General features: G+C 38.7%; 3 protein-coding genes across 3 annotated transcripts; 1 reads left to right on the forward strand and 2 right to left on the reverse strand.

Annotated features, from left to right (window-relative positions):
* Positions 1–1,508: 1,508 nt before the first annotated feature.
* On the reverse strand, positions 1,509–6,758 carry LOC140948998 (ATP-binding cassette sub-family C member 4-like). The gene is made up of 3 exons (XM_073398253.1): positions 6,213–6,758; positions 4,178–4,557; positions 1,509–2,808 (listed from the first exon to the last, which is right to left on the reverse strand). The coding sequence occupies exons 1-3, from the start codon at positions 6,756–6,758 to the stop codon at positions 1,509–1,511; spliced, it is 2,226 nt and encodes a 741-aa protein (XP_073254354.1).
* Positions 6,759–9,898: 3,140 nt separating this feature from the next.
* LOC140948999 (uncharacterized) lies at positions 9,899–12,091 on the reverse strand. Its single transcript, XM_073398254.1, has 3 exons — positions 12,000–12,091; positions 11,685–11,701; positions 9,899–11,006 (listed from the first exon to the last, which is right to left on the reverse strand). Exons 1-3 carry the CDS (start codon positions 12,089–12,091, stop codon positions 10,180–10,182), a joined length of 936 nt encoding a protein of 311 aa, XP_073254355.1. The 3' UTR covers positions 9,899–10,179.
* A 56-nt stretch (positions 12,092–12,147) lies between these two features.
* Positions 12,148–23,296, forward strand: LOC140947406 (ubiquitin carboxyl-terminal hydrolase 46-like). Its single transcript, XM_073396498.1, has 11 exons — positions 12,148–12,242; positions 12,324–12,404; positions 12,498–12,711; positions 16,103–16,183; positions 17,150–17,343; positions 18,706–18,782; positions 18,949–19,032; positions 19,543–19,675; positions 20,574–20,638; positions 21,785–21,863; positions 22,245–23,296. The coding sequence occupies exons 1-11, from the start codon at positions 12,240–12,242 to the stop codon at positions 22,344–22,346; spliced, it is 1,113 nt and encodes a 370-aa protein (XP_073252599.1). The 5' UTR covers positions 12,148–12,239; the 3' UTR covers positions 22,347–23,296.
* Positions 23,297–23,925: the final 629 nt, after the last annotated feature.

A 23,925-nucleotide genomic window follows, 5' to 3' on the forward strand; every position in this document is an offset into this window, starting at 1 on the left:
TAGTAAGGCTTTTTCTTCTTTCAATCGCCAATTGCGCTAGATCAAGCGTATATTCATAGGTTCTATTAATAAACTGATAATTTAAAAGTGGAATCCATTATATTCGTTACACGCACTATTATCACAACAACTAATAGATCAAATTTTTAAATAACGACTTTCCTAGACGGAGTCTACATGTGCGCTTGACCAGACATGACAGTAAGGAAAATGAGAAGGTAGAGACTGTGTTTAGGGTATGGCTAATTTTCTAATCTGGGAAAAATATCTCTTATGACTGGAATGAGTCCCACTTCACTGCCTTATAACAATTAGTCTGCTACACTGCCGTTTTTAGTGTCGCCACGCAACGCTCCTCCCCACTAACTTGGTGGGGACTTAGTGGGGAGGAGCGTTGCGTGACGACACTAAAAACGGCTGTGTAGCAGACTGTATAACAATAGGATACAATCATTTTTCAATGCTCTGGCACGAACATATGTAAATTTTAAATCTTTTTAGTTTTTAGTTTTAAACTTCGTTTACCCTTACTCGTCGTTATTTTATGGCGCTGGCCAATACAGTGTTTTGAAAATATATCAGACCGAATTTTTTTAAAGGGCACCACCAATGCAATAGCTTCAGCAGTTTTTCGTCCAAAAACTATCTCCAAAGTAGCCAATACAAAAACTAAGAGTTCAATCATCGCTTTTTTTCTCTTCTCCTGGCTCCTTTCTTCCTCCTCGCTTTTTCTCCTTTCTTTTTCCTTCGCTGGTGTGATTTTTAAGCTTATCGGTTTCAAAAAATGACTTGCCTTTTGCCTTTTTCTCACTCAAATTGGTGCAAATTTAATTCGCTAGGTTCGATTTCAAAAAATTGGCTAGATATATTTTAACTTATACTCACTTTTATTGACTAACGGCATGATAGTCTATGAGATTAAATTAAATCTCTAAAAGAAGTATGAAGGTTTGTAAACTTTAAAGCATGTAGCACCCTATTCTTCGATGTCACCTGGAATTCAGAAAACTCTATATAGAGGATTAAGAAGCCCTAAGGCCACACCCTGTTCCTGGGTAAACACTCTATGTCTTTATTTTCATGAAAAGTGCCCTCTACCCTGGTGCCATAATTTAAGATACTTCCTTACAGGCAGCCTCGTCCCCAGGACTTTTCCCATACAAAAGGAGCGCTGTCACAGTGACATGGGTATCCCCATTCCCCAAACCCACGTAATATGGGCATCCCCTATAACCTTAACCCTAACCCAAATCACTAAGGTAATACAGTCGACTCCCGGTAACTCGAACCTTCTATAACTCGAACCTCCCGCTAACTCGAAGCAATTTTCATTTCCTTCAGAACATTTTCCATATAATTTTACCCTCGGTAAGGAGGGGATGCCCATATTACTAGAGTTTTGGAAGTTGGGATGCCCATATCACTGTAACAGCGCCCCACCCATTTTCTGAGGGAAATTCCCTGGAGAGAAAGTCGCCTTTAAGGATAACTGAACTCATACTCAACTCTTAACCTTGGACAAGTAGAATAAAGATGAACATGACCCCAGCTGAAATGGCAGACGTTCCAGCTCGTATATAATGACAATATAACTTCCAAGATATAAAACCCACTGCACGATCTTCCTCGGTATTTTCCAAACCAGATTCACCGTCCACTGTTGTTTCATCGCCCAACGTGTTTGGAGGTAATGTACTTTCCTGTGCTTTGCCAATATTTTCCTTCTTATCAGTACACTTCTGTATTTCATTCATGGCTATGTCGGACTTCCACAGTGAGATAGCATCGCCCCTTGCTGAAATAGTACCTTCTTTCATTATTACAATGTCTTCGGCATCTCTTAAAGCCTGAAGATTATGCGTGATCATAATCCGAGTACTTTTGCTTAATAACCCACAGACGCATGTTTGAAAAATATGCTGCCCAACCTTTGCATCAACTGCGCTCAGAGGATCATCCAAAAGATATATATCAGCATTGGAGTACACTGCGCGTGCCAATTCAACACGAGCTCGTTGACCACCACTAAGTAGTATTCCACGCTCTCCTACGAGCGTCATATCACCATCTGGGAGTCTTTGAAAGTCTCTGATTAAATCACACGCCTCGATCGTCTCACGGTACGAGTGTGGATCGAATTTTTCACCAAACAAGATATTTTCTCGCACGGTACCCGAGAACACCCAAGGCTGTTGACCAACCCAGGCAATTTTACAGTGACAAGATACACAACCAGAAAACAGAGAAATTTCCCTTAAAATGGCGTACAGAAGGGACGACTTGCCGCAACCAACGGGACCAGTGATAAGGACAAGATCACCATTTTTGACAGATAAACTTAAGGACTTCAAAGTTAACTTATTCCACTTGCCAGTCCAACTGCATGCGACATTTTTCAGTACCAGAGCAAAATCTTGGCTGGACTGGTTTGCTATTTTATTGATGTGATCAACTGATGGGTAATAACGCTTGCTAGAGTCCTCTCTTACATTCATCGCATCGCCGAAGGAATCTTTTAGGTATCTGTGTGTGTTCTTGTTCTCAAATTCGAGAAACTTCTGGATGCGAGCCAGCGCTGCGGTAAAGTCGGCCAATAAATAAATTGGTCTTGCAATATTCCACGAAATGGTCGTCCTTAATGAGTTGACAAAGGATACAATCAAAAACGTGTTGTACACAGTCAGTTCAGTTCCAGTAGCCGCCAGCGTAACCAGTGAGAAGAAAGTCGCAATCACTTGACAGGAGAAAAAAAGAGAAGCAAAGGTTGCCAGTATCACCGTTTTCATCCTGATGAGGTTGATTTCGGTCCTGGAAAAAAAACCATAGTGAGCGGGTATCCTTAAAATTTGCAAAAATTGACCGAGGGCGTTATTTAATAGTGGTGTATTTTGAACCCGGAGGGGTACTCAACAAAGTTTTATACGGGGAGGTTCCGCCCCGAGGTCCAATCCTTAAATTACCCTTTTATATACTATGTTTAGCAGAAAAGGCACCCCTTTCATATCCAGGCCTCCTATGAGCTCGTTCCCATCATCCCCCTCACTCGCTTCTCACTTGTTCTCAGCTCTCTCTCCCTGTCTTGTCTCCAGCACCGGTAATATGAGTCCCTGTTCCCCACTAAGCTTTAGGAAAGCTTGTGAAGGAGGCAAAGGTACCAAATCTCTATGGATTATGACGACGCCGACGCCGAGGATTGACAAATTAAAATTACACTTACACTATTAGTTCTAGTCCAGTGGGACTGGGTGGAATCTAAACTGTAATGAGTTCTTTATTGTTCGTTTACATGATACCTGTTGCTGGACATCACGCTATACATCAAGCTTCAATGAAATCGCACCGCTATGACTCCTTTTGGAATGAAATCTTTGGTGATATAACGAAAACGAATACAGAGCAATGAAGGGAGAGAGGGGGGAGTTACGCGGGGACAAAAGTCGCCTAGGTATCATTTCAAGTCCCCCCTAGTAGAGTTTACAGCTATTTCGAGAAGGGTTGTCGGAAAAAGTGCACGCGACAATCCCGAAATGTATTGTGAGAGGTTTTGAGTGTGCTGTTCCTCAAAGAAAGAATGGCATGAAACAAAGGGCATGAACGAATGTTTGCGAGTGCTAAAGGAACGCATCAAAAGTAGGTTCGACATGAACAGTGTTTTTATCATATCCCATATTATATATTACCTTTCGGGATTGTCACGTGCACATTTTTTCCGACGACCTTTCTCGAAATAGCTGGATGTGATGATTTTGGCATCGATGTAGCCCTGTGCGAAATGACGGGTCCAATATGCTTACCCAATTTGGAAGAAATTTATTTGGTCAATAAATTTGGAATAGATCTTTTCACGGTTTTTTCGACTTTTGTTTGAGACTAGATAACGAACATCCGTCAGCAACGCTTAAAAATAGGTAAAGTTTGCAAGTGTAAAAGTCACTTTGTTTTAAACTAACGATAATATAGCACCGCAAAGTCGCGTAATTTATACTGACAATTGTATGGTGGGGGAGGGGGAGAGGGCAAGTTCGTGCTCCCTACCATACAAATACCTTATATAATTATAAATGACCCCTGTCCAGTAGTGTCGATGGATATTCGCTTACTGGTCTTTGTCAGAACTTGAAAAAAAAAAAAAAACTGTGAATGGGTCTCAAGAGTTAATTATGTCTATGTAATATACCTTCGAATCCGTTTGACTTTTTCCATGAACGATCCCTCCCAAGCATACATCTTGACGGCACGAATCCCAGAAATGATGGAATTCATCATATCCACGCGTTGATCCGCCACATGAGAAATTTTCGTTCGCAGTCTTAAGCTGATTTGTCCAGCTATTCCGTAATATAACGCAAGACTGACCATAAAAGCTACCCCTGACAGAGGTTTCCACCCAAAGAAGTACACCAGTAGACAAGAGATACTACACACTTCTAATACAGCTTGAGGTAGGAGAAATATGCTCAATGCGGAATGTTCAAAACGTTGAAGATCACCAGCGACAAGGTTAATGATCCAGCCACTTGTTACATTTAATAAATCCTCTTGATTCAAACTCAAGACCTGCGTTTCAGAGATATGATGAATTAAAAAGATTTATAAAATAACTAAGATAGTACTCGCGCTCTGATTGGCCGAGAGGAGTGTTTGCATGAGAGTATGCAAACATGCATGGTTGTAGACTTTCAAAAAAGTCCTTCGTCGGATTCCACATCGCGACTTCGTCGCTCGCAGTTGGCCGCTTCGCGGCCAAACAAGGCTCGCTCCGCTCGCCAAGAGGTCGACTTGTAGCAAGTCTAGCATGGTTGTGGCGTCAAGATGTTTTGCTTTTCACGCGCTAATCACGCAAGCACGAATTTGAAAAAATTTACGAGTTCAAAACTCGACATCTTTTCTTTATTTACCCATTCCTTCGTCGGCTGACACTTGGAAAATCGTTACAACGAAGGTGTGTCAATTTTTCTACGCTTAAGCTGACATTTTAAGCGAGAAAAATTCGTATTTTGGAAAGCATCTTTTTGCAAAACAAGAACAAGACTTCGTGGACAAGACTTTGCGACTGGTAAGAATTTCTCTTTTAATCAGTGACATGCACAAAGTTTTGCGTTTTTTCTCGGGGAAGTTATTTCATAAAAGCAATAGAAAACTTTTTTCCTGTGTTTGCTTAGCCTGATATAAACACTCGAGGCGTTGGGAGAATTCTCGACAGTTATGCAAACCCTCGACTTCGTCTCGGCTTTGCATAACTGTCTCGAATTCTCCCAACCCCTCTCGTGTTTATATCAATCAGGCTATGCAAACACGGAAAACGTTTTCTATTGCTTAAATGTAATAATTGTAATAATTACCGATGAAGCATGCACAAATACAATCTAATTATTCAAACTTCAGCTCTTTAAAAAACTTTGAAAGTTAACATTTCTCACTCTCGCATTTCTCACGCGCTGGGGTCGTAAGTTGGGACTCGTTGACGGGATCTATCTCGAAATACGCTCGGACTGGCTGGGCATAATTAAGAAACTGGATATTTAGAGCGCAGTTGCCGGCCATATTTGGTATACCGTATTTCCTCGAATAATAGCCTAGGGCGATTATTTCTTTTTTCGTATTAAAAGGGGGCGATTGTTCGAGGGAAGGCGATTGTTAGAGAGAGGCGACCATTTCAAATATTGCTCACTAGAAGTCGTGACCTGAATATTTTGTTAATTATTATTTCATTAAATCAAAAAAAAAATCACGTCAAATAAACTGAAAATGGGCTTTTTAAGTGTTCAAAATTTGGTTGTTTGATTAATTTTCAGAGCTTGAATGGTCACTGATAGGTTTTGCTGGATCAGCATTCCATGTAGGAGATAAAAGAAAGAGAAGATGGCAAGAGGGGTGGGGGGGGGGGCGATTATTTGAGGAGGCGATTATTTTGAATATTTCCATCAAAGGGGGACGATTAATCGAGGGACGGCTATTATTCGAGGAAATACGGTACGTGCAGTCTATCCCCTCCCCTCAAAAATCGGCTTCATTGCATGGGGAAAGGGGCACGCAAGGCCTTCAGGGAGATCCGCCCGCCATTTTGTCTATTTTTTCGACGTAGGTGGAATGTTGCTACTCATTTCATATGAGACTTGAATTGGTAATTGACCAGATAACATGTGTGTTTGGTTGTATTATTACCCACAGTCGATTAGAGCTTAGGCAATTTTTCGCATGCGTTTTCTCACCTTTTTATAGATGCCCGCGAGAGTTCCTGATTTCCAGCTAAGAGCTATTAAATAAGCATGAAATACCCATTGGTGAGTAACAATGGCGCGCACCAGTGAACTAAGACAAATGCCAGCAGCATAGACGTACATCAGCCAGCGACCGGAGGAGGAAGACTTCAAAAACTGCGCTAACAGCAAACTCAAAAACACGCACTGAAGGACATTGCAAACGCCGGCTAACAAAGTAGCGCTCGCAACAAACAGGTGGTAAGTCCAAGGAAACATTTGAATAAGAGCTCTGAACAGTCGATAACTTCTTCTGTCTGTCACAGCGACACCTTTTGCCTTCTCTTCGCTCCATGTCCGTTGGAGGTTTTCAGCTGAAGTTTCAGTTTTGTCCTCGCTCAGTAAAGGGAAAAGATCGTCGATTTCAATGGGGCGCTTGTTGCCAATGGCAACAATCTCCCCAACCCACCGGTAGAAAAGAATGGAAAAAATACCGGCGTTTTTCTTGGGATTTTCTTTCCATCCCAAAGTATTTAGACGGTCGTACTCTCCGTTCATTGTCATACCTGGAAAAAAAGGAACTGTTAGTCGTTTTCACACTAGTGACGGGTTGTACGTTGTATAATTGACGATTCGCATCAAATGGAATGATTTTTTGGACGAATGATCTGTCTGACTTAATCCGTCGAATTTTCAAAAGGTAAATTAAACGCTATCCGCTGAATAAATCTCTATCCAGCCGACAAAAACCCTCACTTTCAAAATGAGGCCTAGTGCACAAACTCTCTTGCGAAAATGAGTTTTATTTGCATGAGAATGAAAAATCATTTCCATATCAAAGGCTGAGCACTTAACCTCGTTTTGACAGAGCCCCGGAGGAACTCAGAAATGGCCTCTAGTATTGGTTTCCCTCACTATTGTCCACTGAATACTGATACTGATTTATCCAGATAAATATTTTATCCAGTGGATAAATTGGCTTTCCTAATACTTATCCATTGCATAGTGATATTTCCGGTGGTTAGCACTATCCAGCGTTTGAAGCTGAATTTGTTTCTTCTCTGAACGCAATAAATATCGTTTCGGTGAATTCTATCATTGTCTGAAAAGTTACCCCCCCCCCCCCCCCCCCCCAGCCGAGCTTTTGCTTCCCCGGTCACTTTCTATCGTGACTCCTACAAGACTAGTGTGTGTATTCCGTTGCTCACATTTGCCAGGTTAAAAGAAGCAAAACATATAAAACATTATCAGACCATTGACAAAAACAAAGAGTCATAATACGGATGGTACAGGTAATCAATTTCGCAACAGCAATCATGCCGATAATGATGTAAGGCCTGCCGAACAACTAAAAAGAAAAACCCAGTGGAGAATAGACCAACCCAGTGACGTTTTCTCCGAGAAGCCAGTCAAGATATAGATATTCCACTGGGTCTCTTACGGAGAGGTATATAAAAGTTCATTTGGTATTATATACCTTTGGCAGTAATAAACCTACAACGATATCAAGTAAAGTTCATCAGTTCGAATTCACAGGTATCTACTGAGGATACCAGATAGCTTTTTAAATACGCCTGCACGAAACCCATACCGGATACAGGATTTCCATTAGCTTTTGTTAAGACATAAGAACGGTGATTTCGGCGCAATTTCTTTAACGGAGCGAAGCCGGGCTGTCTAAAATAGAGAGTCACATATCACTTATATACTAAACCACTTATATACCGGATAATTTTTGCGTGTCGGCACGAAAAGCTATCCAGTATGTCAGTTACAGTCAAGCCACATACGGCCTAATCCTTTGAAGTACGAATACAGTTTGCTTAACAATTGTCAAACAGTTTGTCGTGCAAAGTAGTAAATTGTACATTAGAACCACATGGCTGCATGAATAAGAATACAAAAATGCATAACAGCTTTACTACCGTCAGCAGCTAGTCTTTACAAGTTGAACGCGTGATATGTGGTTCAGCATCTTAGCGCCATATCTTCTGAATATTTCTCTCGCATTATTTCAGTTAAAAGCCTCTGAGTTGCCATAACTATTTAGAGTACAAACCTACTCACCTTTCAAGTCACATAACTTGCTTCCGAAGCATAGTAATTATTTACTTTTCCACTTAAGATCACAAGATAGGCAGCATCAGTGAACAACCGACAACTAAAAGGCCGTGAATTTGACAATGATTTTGACAATGATTTGACTTCTGTTGACTTGAGCGCCACTTCTGCTTAGCGCGCAATGAAGCGAACTCAATTCATTTTTCCCGCTAAATTTAAATATGGTAATACTGTAATAAATTAACCTCAATAAATTAATTGCTTCATTTGACTTATTTCCTTTGCTCCGTTTATTTGACCCTCATCAAGTTAAAGTGCATCCTGTCTCTTTCTCAAGTGTTCCAAAACTATCAGAGGATTTATTAGCGAGAATTTTTGCTTTTTATTGCAAATCATAAACAGCTATTAAAAAATCAGCTAAATCGAGTTTTCTCGCAACAATTCGAGCGGAAGCACATGCTACGTTGGCCTGGAACCAGGTTCCGCATTGGAGGAAAAAGGAGAAAACTTAATCGACGTGGACTAAAAAAGAAATCGGCGAGCGAAGCGATCAGAGAGGTAGCCAGGGGAGGGGTACTTGGTGGCGGATATTAATGTTTCGAAAAATTCGTAGACTGCGAGCAGTCTCTTATTTTTCTTTGCGATGTTACTGCACGCGAAACCTAAGCACGCGAGCGGCGAAGCCGCTTGCCGCAAGTAATGAGAGCGTAAGTCTTGTTTTGCAATCGCGCTGGATGAGATAAGAACTAGACGAATTTTAAGAGAAAAGGCGGACTGCAAACAATCAAAAAAAATTCGTAATTTCTGTCTAGCGCGCAATGAAGCGAACTCAATTCATTTTTCCCGCTTATTTTAAATACTGTAATAGTAATACTGTAATAAATTAACCTCAATAAATTAATTGATTCATTTCACTTATTTCCTTTGCTCCTTTTATTTGACCCTCAGCAAGTTGAACGTACGTTCAAATTCGCGTTAAAGGCGCGTTGATTTCTTGAAACGTTAATTTCCGCACCGTTAATTAATTTCTGCGACCTTCAGCGACCTGAATTTCCATTGTTTTGGATAAGAAAGAGGAACATTTTATCAGGAAGTAGTTCCACCAGTAACAGTTAAGAACTCTCGAAGTGGACAGATTTCTTCGCTTGTTCCCCTTCACCCTTCGTACTTTCAGGGCAAGTATCACGAACAAAGTTTCCTTTTCAGATTATACGTTTAACTTTGTTTATGTTGTCTCAACATGTTTTGTTTCCTTGTGAGCAATAATAAAAAGCAAATCCCAACTTTCAGCACACGAATTCACCATGGTGGATCAGTCCACAAGAAGTGTTGCAGTCATGATTAATCAATACAGTCTATCATTATATTCGTGATTTTATTTATTAATTTGGTTGTGAAGAATTAGGGGGAGGAGGGCTTGAAATAGGGCTTAAAATTTTGCATAACCTTTGTTTTTCATTTCTCCTGGTTATTACAGCCGTCCCTAGAGAAATTTAAAAAAAATGCTTATACAAAATTTTGGGAAACAAATGAGGTGCATTATGGGAGATGTGCAAATGGCGTATATGTAAGACCTTAAATAATTTTTTTTAAAAAAACTTTTGCATACTAACTCCTCAAAAATCAAAACCCTGTGATCAAATCTTTTCTTTTTTTCTTTTATTTTCTGGTGGAATGTTCCGAACAAAAGGAGATAGAAGTTGAGCTGACTTGGAGCGCGGAAAAAAATTAGGTAACTTGGTCATGTACAAAGTTCTAATGGAACCATGATTTCAAAAGTATTGGATTTCCAGATCCACATTCGTGTACCAGTGCAGTCCTTGGACTTGATACCCTTTGTCTGTTAATTTCTGTATTTTCAACCTCTATTTCTTTTAACCTTGAGTGCACAGACCCATGAATTCTCCAACGCTACATTTTACATATTTCCAATCTCAATAATAGCATCCACCACATTGCAATTCTTTCTCAAAACTTTTACCGCAAGGTTTCTTTCTACACCAAGTTGCTTTACAATCAAATCAATGTCCTCCTTTTCCAAACCCTCCTCACTCTCGGAAATTTCTCCAAATGCTAGAAAGAGAGCTTTATTGAACAGCATGCTCTGAATATTGTCTCTTGTTACCATCTTGCCTTTGTGAATAAGTTTTAACTTGGACACAGGGATGCCAACACAATTTGAAATCATCTGTAAAATTGCGTCACCATTGTCTGTTGATGGAACACTTAGTCCCTGTCTCACTTTGTTGTGTTTGATTATTATTGTAACACTTTTCCCCATAAAAGTGTTTTCAGATTTACATGTATCAAGCTCTTTTAATGGAGTCTGATGGACTTGATTCATTGTGTCATCCTGCTGTGAGCATTCAAAGGTCCCTTCTCCATCCTCCTGTTTCTGAACTTTGCAAACAAAGCAGTTACTAATGGTACTTGTTGATGTGATGCTATAAGAATGTCCCGTGAGCTCATCTTGCCGGTTAAATTCTTTACATTTGCACCTGTCATCTTCCAGAGATGATTTCAAAGTACCTGATTCATTTCCAGCACATTTCAAGGAAGGCACATCAGATAGGCTTGACTTGCTTGAGACTTTAAAACAGTTAGCTTTTGTTAATTCAACATGGTCCACTTTTCTTAACTTGTGGCAAGCTGACTTGTGGCACTGCCAATGCCTGATTTGACATTCCTTTGAGCTGAAAAAAACAATGATGATTTTGATAATAACAACAACAACAATGACAAAATCTTGTTATTACTAAATATAAGAAGCTAGCCCTGTAAAGGCTGATTTTCACTAGCGATGTAGCCTGTTCCAGGCATTCAGATAGTGGGGAGTGGTGCGAAGTGAGAAGGAGCGCAAAAAAAAAATAAAAGTGAGGGAGGGGGAGCGGTGAGAGAGGGAAAATTCTTACAAGCGTTCCCTCACCTCTCTCCCCAGTACCCCTCTACTTTTTATTGCTTTCTTTACTTCGCACCGCTCTCCACTATCTGAACGCTTGGAACAGGAGTTGGAATTGTAATCAGAAGCATAGGACTTTACGATCTAGTGAAAAAAGCATTCTGATTGCACTTACGACTCCATCATTTATGATCAAGTGAAAACTGGGCCATCAGAGTCACAAGCAGAAGCAGAAGAACTAAACCAGTCACAAATGGTGACGTGCATTGTGATTGATTTATCCTTCTGCTTCTGCCTCTGACTCCGACAATCTGGTTTTCACTAGATCGCAAACAGCAGACATAAGCGGAGTCAGAAGAAAATGCCAGGAAATGTTCTGATTCTTCCGAGTCCAATTGCGTTGCGCTTATGACTCTGTGTACGACTTGACTCTGATTCTTTGATTTTCACAAGGCCATAAGCGCTCTTACAATTCTGCTTACGATTCCCAATTCGACTTCGTCACAAGTGAAAACCAGCCTTACAGTAAGAACCATTTAACCTGTTATATATTTACAAGGATAGACAAAGTTTGGGATCACCCAAAGTTTAATATAAGCTTATATGAATATATAGACAGGCTCGCTTACCTTGTCTAAAATAATGATAGTCACTTTGTTATTGATCGGGGCATTTTGATCGGTCTTCATCAGGTGATGGTGTTGATTGCCTGATGAAGACCAGTCAAAATGTCGCGATATAAGCTTGGGCTTATTAACACCAACATAAAGATGCGAAAATAAAGGTGTAACGCATTAATAGCGTAATTTGAAAATCTTACTAAGGAATCATTTTTTTACCAATAGAATACTTGTCCGCAGGCACTGCACCGTTTCATGAATCGTTGTTTGTGTCCACAGTTTGCACAAAAAATAACCTTCTCGTCCGCCATATTGGCTCCACAGAACTCGGCCAACACTGGGAACTTGTTACTCATGCGCAGTAGTGACTAGAACTTTATTTTGGTTTTCAAGCACTTCAGCCAAGTTTAGGTTTTATCGAGTTTAAAATGAGTTAAGAATATGGGTTGAACGGCAAACATGGTAGGAATGCCTTCACAGTGTTGTTGTTAAAGCGATCCTGATCATTTGTGAGTGTTATAATAGTGGTATTTCGATTTTTAGGGTGCAAACGCTTCGCAGCTGGAGAAGGAAATTGGCCCCCAAGAATTTCCTCAAAATGAACATTACTTTGGTCTGGTTAACGTAAGTATACTCCAGATTGTATATTTGCTGTTGTTGTTTTTGCGCCAAGCTTGACAACGAACTAAACTGCATTTTCATTTCTTTCTTCTGCAGTTTGGGAATACATGTTACTGTAATTCTGTACTGCAAGCGTTGTTTTTCTGCCGGCCATTCCGCGAGAGGGTCCTAGCGTACAAGCCACTGTCTAAAAGGAAAGAATCCCTTTTAACATGTTTAGCTGATCTTTTTGGTAACATTGCTTCCCAGAAGAAGAAGGTTGGTGTCCTGGCACCCAAAAAATTCGTCGCGAGGCTAAGAAAGGAAAATGGTGAGTTTTAATATTTGTACCGGCCATTCAGTGTGTCGATCAGTCTACATCAACAGTCTGACATAATTAATTGGTCAACTTGTAAACCGTATTTAATATGAATAGAGGAAAATCTTTTTAACGTTTTCAAGCTTGATTTCAGTTTTGTTCTGGACTTGATCCTGTTTTTGTCGCTCCTTGAAATCCTGTGATGTGAAAATGTGATGACAGAAGCTTGTTTCGTTTTGTTTTGTTTTTTTTTGCTTTGATCTGCAATATTTAAATAGCAGAACACATGACTGAGAAGATTTTTAACATTTTAAAATCTTAGAAAATAAGGTTAATCTCGTACCCAGATCTCTATTTGACAAAGCCAAAGGAGAGATTTGGTCAAATCCAATTTGTGCACTTGATCACCAGTCAGGAATGTGACAAGCGATGAAAGAGCACATGCTCGAAATAAATCCTCAATTTTAGACATGTTAAACAATGAATTTGCATGAATTTGTAAAGGCGTGAAGTTTTCTCTAATAAAACATGGTTATACGCATATCTTAAGTATGAACCAACCAACTTGTTGTCGTTTTTCTTTGTAACATTTAATTCCTCATGACAGTTAGTTAGTTTAATATTAATTATCATAGCATGTGCTAAAAGCTCAAAGCAGTATGTGTCAGCTTCTATGCAAGAATTTTTTTACCATTTTCAAAAGTCTTAATTTTGATACCAAGAGAGAGTTTTAAAAAATCATTAAAGATGAGATAAAAACGGTTTTGCAAGTAATATTGAGAGAGAAAACTACTTTTTCAGTGAAAATATTTTATTTGAACAGAACTGAAGACATTGCACATACCATAGCATGTGCAGGAGACAACACTCATGTCGTTCGCTCCCAATCTACCAGTCAAGAAAGCTAAATTTTCTTACTTTACCAGATCTCGCCTTCAGCTTCATAAACAAGAGATCTGGGTACGAGATTAGAATAAGGTCGAAAAATGGTCGAAAAACAAATATTCTACATGTATATATATGTTGCAGGACAAATTTGATTTCAGGTTAAATTTTTTTAACCTACAGTGTAGGTTGATTCTCAATTTCCTTTGTCTCCTAGCCCTAATTATTCATGGATTATGGCTAGGAGACAAAGGAAATTGGGAATCAACCTAGGTTAAATAAAAATTAACCTGAAATCAAATTTGACCTGTAACATATATATTATGTTTGTAATGACACTTGGCAACCGCATTTTTTTATTGTAACCTGCTTTATGAGTTTTGTAATGAATAACCAAAACTGGTCTATCAAAAGTATGTTTGGATGTGGCTGAATAAATGAATGGCATTTGGTTTTGTTGGCTCAGGATACAACACCTACCACTGCACGTTATACAAAAACCATTTATTTATTTGATCACTTTCACCAAGATTACAATGCTAAAATGAGACTAGAAAAAAAAATACATTTGAAACAAGAGATGAAGATGCGCAACACATAAAAGAGTGAGACTCCCAGTTAAGTGTGCCCTTAAGAAACATACACAAATACTAACTTAAACTACGTAAACATTTAAAACATTTTATAAGAAGTATGAAAATCCTATTTCCAAAAATGATAAGAACGCATCACTCCCGCAGCCCATAAAAAGTCTCAGTAGCAGCAGTTGCCAGCTAGTAGATGATTAGGTGACCTACTGCATTTGCAGCAGATCGACTTCCAGGTGTTGAAGGTGTTACCTTATTTAATTATTATTCGTGTTTTTATAATCATTCAAAAGATTTTCAAGCTTAATACCTCAGTGCAGAATTTCTTTGAATTAGTACAGTGTTCTCACCAGACTGCGCCATTGCATGATTCTTGCACTTTTTAGTGAAATGGCGCATTTAAAAAGTCCTTAAGGGCCCTCAGGGCGCAGAACTTTAGCAGTTATTATCAAGCTAAAGCGCTGCAAAGGATCCAGGAAAAGATAAAGGGGAACGCGTTTTCCAGAACTTGTGGACTTGCTGCATCGACTTGCATTTTTGCTGCATCAAAGTCAAAATTTCCAGACAAGCCTTCTTGAATGACATGTTTTGCAGAGTGTCAAGTGTCATTTTTCAAAGTCCATACGATCAAATTTTTTTACTGCTCTGTGCAGAATGAGTTTGTTTAAATTAGTGATTGTTGTATTCTGCATGTTGAATGTGACTACATACAACAATAATCTTTTAAAATGTTTGATTTTATTCAAGTGTTTGTAGTACACTGTATCACACAGATTACAAATTATTGATAACTTCAAACTTAGTTAACTCTCTTGATCCATTATTTCTTTTACACCAGTTTCGGGTAACACCCGACCTGCAATGTCACAAACGTCTTTGGATTTTGGGTTTTTCTGCAATGTCAAACAAAATCTGAAGAATTGGTGCTTTCTCTCCTTCACACTTTTGTGGACCTCTGAGGAAACAAATGGTCATAGTGATTTATGATTGGTGGATTTCGATCCATTTGTGCGTTTCTGTGTTTCAAGGTTCATTGCATTTGGTCACATGTTTTTAAAAAATGCAGTAAATTTTACCTTAGCTCTAAGTTTTTTTTTATCTTCTTTATGCTGAAACATGGCAAGTTTAGATTCCCAAGGTGAAATAATTATTGTTCCTATAGTGCTTCCATATCCAGAAGAAACACAGATATGTGAGGGTGAAAACGTGTAAAAATGAACTGGTATGTTCCCGACAACATTTACATTTGCAGCCTCTGCTTGTTTATATTGCTGCCTTTATTTGACAAACACAGTGGATGCTACAGTAACAGTTTGTTTGACATCGCAAAGAAACCCAAAATGACATTTTTGACAAGACAGGTTGTGTGTTATCGGAAACAGCTGTAAATGGCCCAGAAACTTCAAGGCCTGGGGTCCCTGGGCCACAAATAACAAAATTCTGGTGAGAACACTGTTGTATATTTCAAGATTTCTACGGATGTCATTTTGTAAGGGGTATTCTTCCCGTTTCAATACCAGTCCCAGTCAATTTTCTCTTTTGGAGTTTTTGTATATGATCAGTTTGGCCAGTAAATCATTGATTGTTTATGTATTGGATGACTGTCAAATCTGAAATGCTGTTTGACAAATGCATCAATAATTGAAAGAATCGTTTCCCTATAATTCAGGGTAATTAATTGAAGCTTAAATTTGGCCATTGATTGCACATTGTAAAGAATTTTATGGAATATTTACAAACTGTAAGTCAATCAGGAGTAGAGAAAAAAAAACAACAAAAAGATTAAAGAAGGTGATGTTTTTCCTCTTCTTTAATAAGCTCAATATTAATTTATCATCATCATCATCATCATCACTGTACCGGTAATGTACATTATGTCGGTAAAATTATAATGCTGATCATTTATTTTAAAATAATTTTTTTTTCCGTAGAGCTGTTTGATAACTACATGCAACAGGATGCTCATGAATTCCTTAATTATTTACTGAATACAATAGCTGATCTCTTGCAAGGTAAAAGTTCTATATAATGTTATACATGTAAAATTGCAGTTTAACCATGCTATACAAGCAGCCCATTATATAGCGACCTCTTTTTCCCAGGCCAGGCAAAAGTCTAGTCAGTTTTTTCAAGCTTTTAAAAATACATTGTAATATCAGTTTGTGCCCCCATTGTTATGACAAGTGACCACTTTTTGGCATCCTTGAACATTCTTTTCTTCACAATTTGACCTCTTTATTTCATTCTCAATGGATTCTTGTTGACATTAAGGTGCAGTCATTGAAAAGTGATTAAGTTCTTTCTTGAAAGCTGTGTAAAGTGCATAAATCAGAATTCAAGCATAATGTTTGACCTAGTTTAAAGACTTTAAATTTTAAAGTCTTTAAACTAAGTTTCATCAATTTGGTCATCACATTTGGAAAAAATGCCAGAAAGCGTACTAGTTAATAGTATATATGTTACAGGTCAAAATTAAATTCAGGTTAAAATTTTTAACCTAGGTTGATCCTCAATTTCCTTTGTCTCCTAGCCCTAATTCATGAATAATTAGGGCTGGGGGACAAAGGAAATTGAGAATCAACCTAGGTTAAAAAATTTTAACCTGGATATAATTTTGACCTGTAACATATGCGTAAAACTACCCCATTAATGAAACTATGCTATTCGATTGTTGCATGTTGTGACCAGCTTATCATACATGTAGCCCAATCATGGTCATGTCTACTGTACATGTACAGCTATAAAATGTGGTCAATCCACAGTTCCACTGTGCTGGTTGGTGCTCGCATTTGTGCTTTAAACTCCAGTGTTATCACAAGTAGTGGCTGATTTTGAAATTGAATCTGTCATACACTGTATGTTTGCTGAAAACAGAAAAGAAAGTTAATATTCTTCAAAATGTAAGCTGTATTTAGAAATTGTTAGATGATGTGCATTGTTGAAGTGAGTCTAACATGATTTGATTTTTCATGTTTTAGGTGAACGTGCAAAGGAAAAAGAAAAAGACAAGCACAGTAGCACCAGCAGCGTCAGTAGCAAAAGCAGCATTTCATCAGCAGGAACAATAAATGGAGTATCAACAAACCAAAATGGCAAACCAGAGCCCACTTGGGTTCATGACATTTTTGAAGGAATACTGACAAATGAGACAAGATGTCTCTGCTGTGAAACAGTATGCACTATCTCATTTTGTTTGGCTAAGTTCTAAGGATATGTTTTAATACTTTTTGCAGTAGGTTATCAAGGTGTTCATTAGGTATCAGAGATCGGAAAATTCTCCATTTATTACACAGAATTCTCCGCGTCATGTTCGGTAGCCTATGACTACCAATACTTTTTATACAAACATGAAGCCTTTTTCAAAATACATTGTATTCTCCTGTGACGTTACACCTTTCTCCTGCTAAAAGAATTCGTAATGAAAAACCTGGGCTACTGTTTTATTCTTTAAAAACCCTGGTAAAATTATGATAAACTGTTGTGACCATAAAAAAGACATTGATTAGCTAGTGAAAAGTTTGGGGTCTTATTAAGCAAACCATCTCAATTTCTTTGCTGTTTATACAACTGTACACTGTACATGCTTGTAATTAAACAAATCAGATGACTGTGTATTTTGTTTAATGGATCCTCTTATACAAAATACTCAGTACACTGGCACTGGGACCTCTAGTTTATTATACATGTAACATGTCTTAAGGGAAGTGACTTCTGGGACCTTGGTAGTTGACCTCCACTGAACCTAGTCGGCCAAAGCAGAAAAAACAACAATATTCTTTAAATTTCTGTCTGGATGGTGCTTCGTGTAAACCCAACTTTTGCAACGTATTTTTTTTAGCACGATTCTTACATGCAGTGCATCAGCTCCTCGTAAACTGCATACACTGCACTTGCAGTTTGTGCCAAAAAAAAAAAGTAATGTTCACATGAAGTAACACCCAAACGGCAGTTTGAAGAATATTATGGTATTTTCCGCACTGACCAATAGAGGCTGACTAGATTTTCTTACTGCAAAGCTGTGCTCTAAGAAAGCTTGAAGGGAGTCCAAAAACTTTGAACCTGTAGAGTGTGAATTCAGAGTGCCTAGCATGTAGGTTCAGGGGTTTTCAATAAGAGCCAGTGGCCGGTGAATTTCGCCAGCTGTTTCAGGTGAACTGGCCACCTACTTTTCTTTGGAAATTACCCCCATTTGAATAGAGTATTCATGTGCTGTCAATGAATAAAAAAACCAAAATTTAATGATGTCTGTGTTCTGTTCAAACACTCTTATTTTTGCTCCTGAATGCTGGAAATGCATTCTAAGAGGCCAAGATTTCACGCGAGTTTTTTCCATCTCCACCTACTTCATAGCCTTTGCCACCTACTTAAAATCTTATTGAAAACCCTGTAGGTTATTACTGCAAAGTGTTCCATTTACCCAGATGTACATTATACTTATCTAGAGAGAAGTTACAGTGCCATGTGCTGCTAGAATACAGCCTGTCTTGTACGGGTTTGCTAAATACACATTTTTTTGTCCTTTATTTTTTTCTAGGTTAGCAGCAAGGATGAGTCATTTCTTGATCTTTCAGTGGATGTTGAGCAAAATACATCAATAACACATTGTCTCAAGTGAGTTTTACTTTTATCAAAGCAAAGGCAGGTATGTTACTGTTAATGGATGTGAAATTCCTTGCAGCAAGACTTGTAGCAAGCTTCAGAAAACATCAATGTAACTGGTAAATGTGATAAAGACATACATGTACTAATATTATTTTCTCTGTTTGTCACTTAACAGAGGATTCTCATCAACGGAGACACTTTGTAGTGAACACAAGTACTTCTGTGAAACATGCTGCAGTAAGCAAGAAGCTCAAAAACGGTATTTTGTCTCAACAGAATAATATTTTGTCCATCTCAAGTTTGCCAGGGTACATTGTTTTTATACCACTTTTATTTTGTTCCAATTAAGTACACATGAGCCTGTTCACAATGAATGTAAAGTGTGTTGACTTCAAGAAACATGCATTTTAAGTATGACCAGTTTTGTCCAGGCATGGTGGTACAGCTGTTTTTAAAAACATGCCAGACTTACATGTACATTGTACAAATCAACAGCAGTCAGGGTCCAAGCATTGAAATGTTGTTGTTTCCCTGGACAACAGTGAATCTATTTGTCCAGCTTTATAAATGTATCGTGGCAACTTACATTATTTTGTACTGCTTGGGAAACTCAGCAATGGACTACAGTGTCACCATGTCCAGGGGGAATACTACTACACAGCTCAGTTGGTGTAGTGCCCATTGATGAATGCAATGCATTCTTTACTTGTCTTTGTGGCATTAGGGAGATCTCTTTGATGCTTTTTGTTTGATTTTTCTTCTTTGTCAGGATGAAAGTTAAGAAGCTTCCAAAGATCCTAGCACTTCATTTAAAGAGGTTCAAATACATGGAGCAATTACAAAGATATGCAAAGCTCTCCTACCGTGTCGTGTTTCCTTTTGAACTCAGACTGTTTAACACAGTAAGTATCATAGATCACTGCATTAAATTGTTGAATTGTCCCTTGTTAGTACTTAATTATTTATGTATCGTATTAATTGTATACTTTCTCATATTATGTGAAGTGCTAGGTATTCTATAGGGGTGTGCTCAGTTGATTATATGAATTGTGAAATAGTACTAATGAATTTAGTTCCATTTGCGAAACTGGAGCATAGTGCTTGAAATAAAACGGCGTTTCTCTCGCCCCAAGGCATACATGTACTTACTACCTTGAACGGCAATGAGATGGTGGATGATACTGCCTCTGAAGCGTTGTTAGAAAAAAGAGAAAGATTAGTCTTCCCGTTTCTTAGTGATTTTTCTTTGAGAGTCTTTTTTTGAAGAACAAAATTAGATTTCTTTAGCAAAGATACCGCTGATGTTTGTACCAGAGTTATGTGATATTGATCTGGAGACATCACTGTTTAATAAACAAATCACAAGTCATTTTTAATAACGGAAAATTCATTAATAAAGACTCTTCAGGAATATCTGACCAGCAATTACAGTATTACTATTCCTGTACGAGTGAAGGTCAATCGGATGCGTCGTAAGACTCCCAAGTGTTTTGGGTCTTCAATTGTGAGTTGTCTCTCAATATAATCCTGTTTCTCCAACGTAAGTTAGATACAGTCATTCCAATGACTTTGTTTCTCTTAGTCACTGTCAAAATGTTCCAATCCGGACAGTAATTTGTTCATTAGCACGGCTTTCACAGCTTACCTTAAAATAGCTATTTCTGACGTTGTACTTAACCTTCCGAGCTATAAACATAAAGTTGCATTTGTGGAACAGTTCTGTTTAACTGTTTATTTGTTTGTTTCTTTTTTTGAAATAGTTAGTTAATTTCTCTGACTTTTTAATTGTGTTAATTGTAGTCTGACGATGCTATTAATCACGAGAAGCTTTATGATTTGGTTGCTGTTGTGATCCATTGTGGCAGGTATGTATTCATTCAACAAATAACTGTGAACAGACATATACGGCAGTCTTTTAACGTTAAGTACCTCGTACTAGCCTTTTTTGAGATCGGATCGCTGGGCCATAAATTGGGTGGTTTGGGGTACGATAGACTTCCACACAGGCCGTCTTTATGAGCAACGAAATCGCAATTCATTCGCGGCTCATTTTGAGCTACAAAGTCGCGAAAACCTTAAACGTACAACGAAAGTCGCGAGATTTGTAGAAAGTTAAGGGGAAGGACGAAGTGATCCGTAATTTTGCTTCACGGATCGAGAAAACGTCGCTAAAAAATGATTGTGTGGTCATATTCTTCTTTGGGTCAAGAAATAGGCGCCTGGCAAGCCATAAAAACGTATTGATTATTTTTCCGGAGGGAGGAAACACTAAAAGCGCAATTAGAGTGGTTTTCGTTTGAGTGTCGTAAAACCAAAACCAAAGTAATTACTCTGGCCAATCACATAGGACACAGACAATACATTGAACCAATCAAAACTCGAAGTAATTACATGTGGCTGACGCAAAGCGCGGGAAAATGCATGCGAGCGCGTCACAATTGGCTTTGGTTTTACTTCTGATTGGATGAAAAGGTGGCGCGAATCTTTTAAGCCAATCGCATCGTGTAGAAAGTGCAAAACCAATTACTTTTCGACACTCAAATGAAAACCGCTCTAATGAGCCACATTAATTTCGTCGCCATCACGCACTTGTAGTGGTAGTGTTAAAGGAAAAGGGAGGGTTCGTATAGCGGCTTATGGACCCAATACTGGCCAATCACAGAACAAGAAATGAAAGCCATAAATAATATTTGTTCCGTTTACATTTTACGCGCATTATCCCCGCGAGTAGTTTTCTGTTTGTTTATTTATTTATTTATTTATTTTTTGGGCGAAGTAAATTTCATACCTTCACCTCTGTTTTGTTGTTCTATTTTATCAAGAGACTCACATTCCCAAATGAAACTTTACAACTGTTTCTTTTTTCTAATTTTAACTTAAGTCACTTTTGGGCGTGAAAAGGTTTAAAACCTACGGAAGCACGTTGCCGTGCAAAATCATAAAACAACTGTGGTTACCTTCAACAGAAATAAGATAACAGGTTATAAATTTTGTTCTTGATCTTTTTGCAGTGGACCCAACAGAGGTCATTATATAACAATTGTAAAAAGTCACGGCCTTTGGCTACTTTTTGATGACGATATTGTAGAGGTAAGAAGTATTGTAATACTTGTTGCAACAAGTAAATATTTCAGTATGGATAAAGGAATAACAAAAGGAAAACTCTCAGTGTGACCAGCGAAGTCTCTTTCCAGTGGGGGATGGAGAGAAACTCCCCTGCCAAAAAAAGCGGGGACATCCACCCTCCGTTAGTACAGAAACGTGTCAGTCCGTAGTAGCTTAAAGTTTGTTTCATAGCTAAAACCGCTAATAATTATAGCTATCGCGTTAGTTGCGTAGTCTCCCATACTGTATAGGTAGAGTTCGTCGCCGAAGAAAGTCTGCAAAGGGGGTTCTAGGCTACCTAGGCTGTAGACGCACTTGCGGTTGCCTACAAAGCTGATATTAGTTTTTCTCATGTCTATTTTGCAGAAAATCGAAGCGCAAGCGATAGAAGAATTCTATGGCTTGACGTCAGAAATCCAGAAATCTTCTGAATCTGGTTACATACTCTTCTATGAAGCGAGGGGATAAAATGAAACGATGAAAATAAGCTCAAATTCGAGAAGTCTTTCACTGCCAGAATCGCGCCCCGTCTGTACGCCTATCATTGTTTTGATTCTAAATGGAAACTTTTTACCCGGTTTTGCCAGGCTTTCATCCTCTCATATCTGGTGGAAATAGTGAAAACGATTTCCCAGGGTGGGGAGTTTTGAAAACACCCCTTGTGCTCGCGTGGACTAATGAAAACTAGTACCTGGAAGACGTCGAGAAAAAAAAAGATTCAAACGAAAATATGACGCGCGAGATCTGGAAAAGGGCTGTGGCAAGTTGTGGCGGGAAAAGAGGGAGCGCCGCCTCCTCTCTCCTCAGCCTCCACGCCTTTTTCTGGATCTTAGCATTGCACATCAAGCTACATTACTATGTTGGAACCTGAAAGAGGCTAAATGAAAATGGATCTCTTTATCAATGGTAATTAATCGTAGTCCTTCCAAGCGATAGTATGCAGCTCTTCAATTTCATTGTATCTTTAATAGCACGGAGCTCGAATGGTTCAGAGCTAGGGTCCATTTTCATTGTTATTTTTTACTGTTCTCTCAGCCAATCCTGTGTGACCTTGTAAGAGGTGCATACCACCGAAATTTTAGGCTCGATACCAGCCGCTGTTCAGGGAAATGAGCCCGCGCTAACAAGACTGCGGACCGGAAAAGACCCCACTCAAATTTAACATTGCTAATTATACCTTGGACGTCTTTTCTTCCTTATGAAAAAAAAAAAACCTTTTGTCAGGGAAGTTTTGCTTTCTAAATAATTATTCATGCTAGTCATCGCGTAATATGATAAGACTGGTGCTGGTAGCCGGTCTCGAAAGTCGAACGTGTTGAGCCATCAAAGGTCGACAGGCTAGACCTTGAAGTGGGTCATCTTCATCCACCAGTTTAGCCTTTCGGAGGGGTTAAAAGATAATCCCTTTTGCGAGGGTGATTGGGGGGGGGGGGGGGGGGTGGGGGGTGTTCGGAGGGTAGTCAAGATTGACTGCGGACAATCTGTGGGAGAAAAAATTAAAACAAAAACGGGTACGTATTGACAAACAAACATAATTTAAAATCACAGCTAGAGGCCGAGGTTTTCTTTCCTTGAAAACGAAGAAAAAAAAGTGTAAGGTGAGGATGCCGACAGAGGGCTCGAAAAAGTGCAAATTTAAGCCTTGATTATGGGAAATACTCGTTATACGGCGTGTGTAGACTGGTCTTACGTGATATAGTTCTAGTCTGAACGTCAGTTACCAAAATTCTGTATAATAGTATTGTGACCATACAAGCGGTACCCCTTTTGGCAGTATATTAGCTTTTTATTATTATTTACTTATTTTGTTTTTAATATTGTACGAAGTGAAGTCTGGATTTCTTTCTTGAATCTTTATTTAGAGCTCCCTTCAGTAGAATTTAATCAGGATATATGCACTGTACATGTATATTTACCCATAAAGAATGTGTAATACGATGATGTTGCGCTGCACTGTCTATCTAAAACGGATACCAGTTTTTATTTTAAACAAGCAAAACAGAATCATATATGAACTTTGGGTGAAAGGGATCTCCATCTTGATTTA

Source organism: Porites lutea, chromosome 9 (genome assembly GCF_958299795.1).
Source record: "Porites lutea chromosome 9, jaPorLute2.1, whole genome shotgun sequence".
NCBI classification, from domain to species: Eukaryota; Metazoa; Cnidaria; class Anthozoa; order Scleractinia; family Poritidae; genus Porites; species Porites lutea.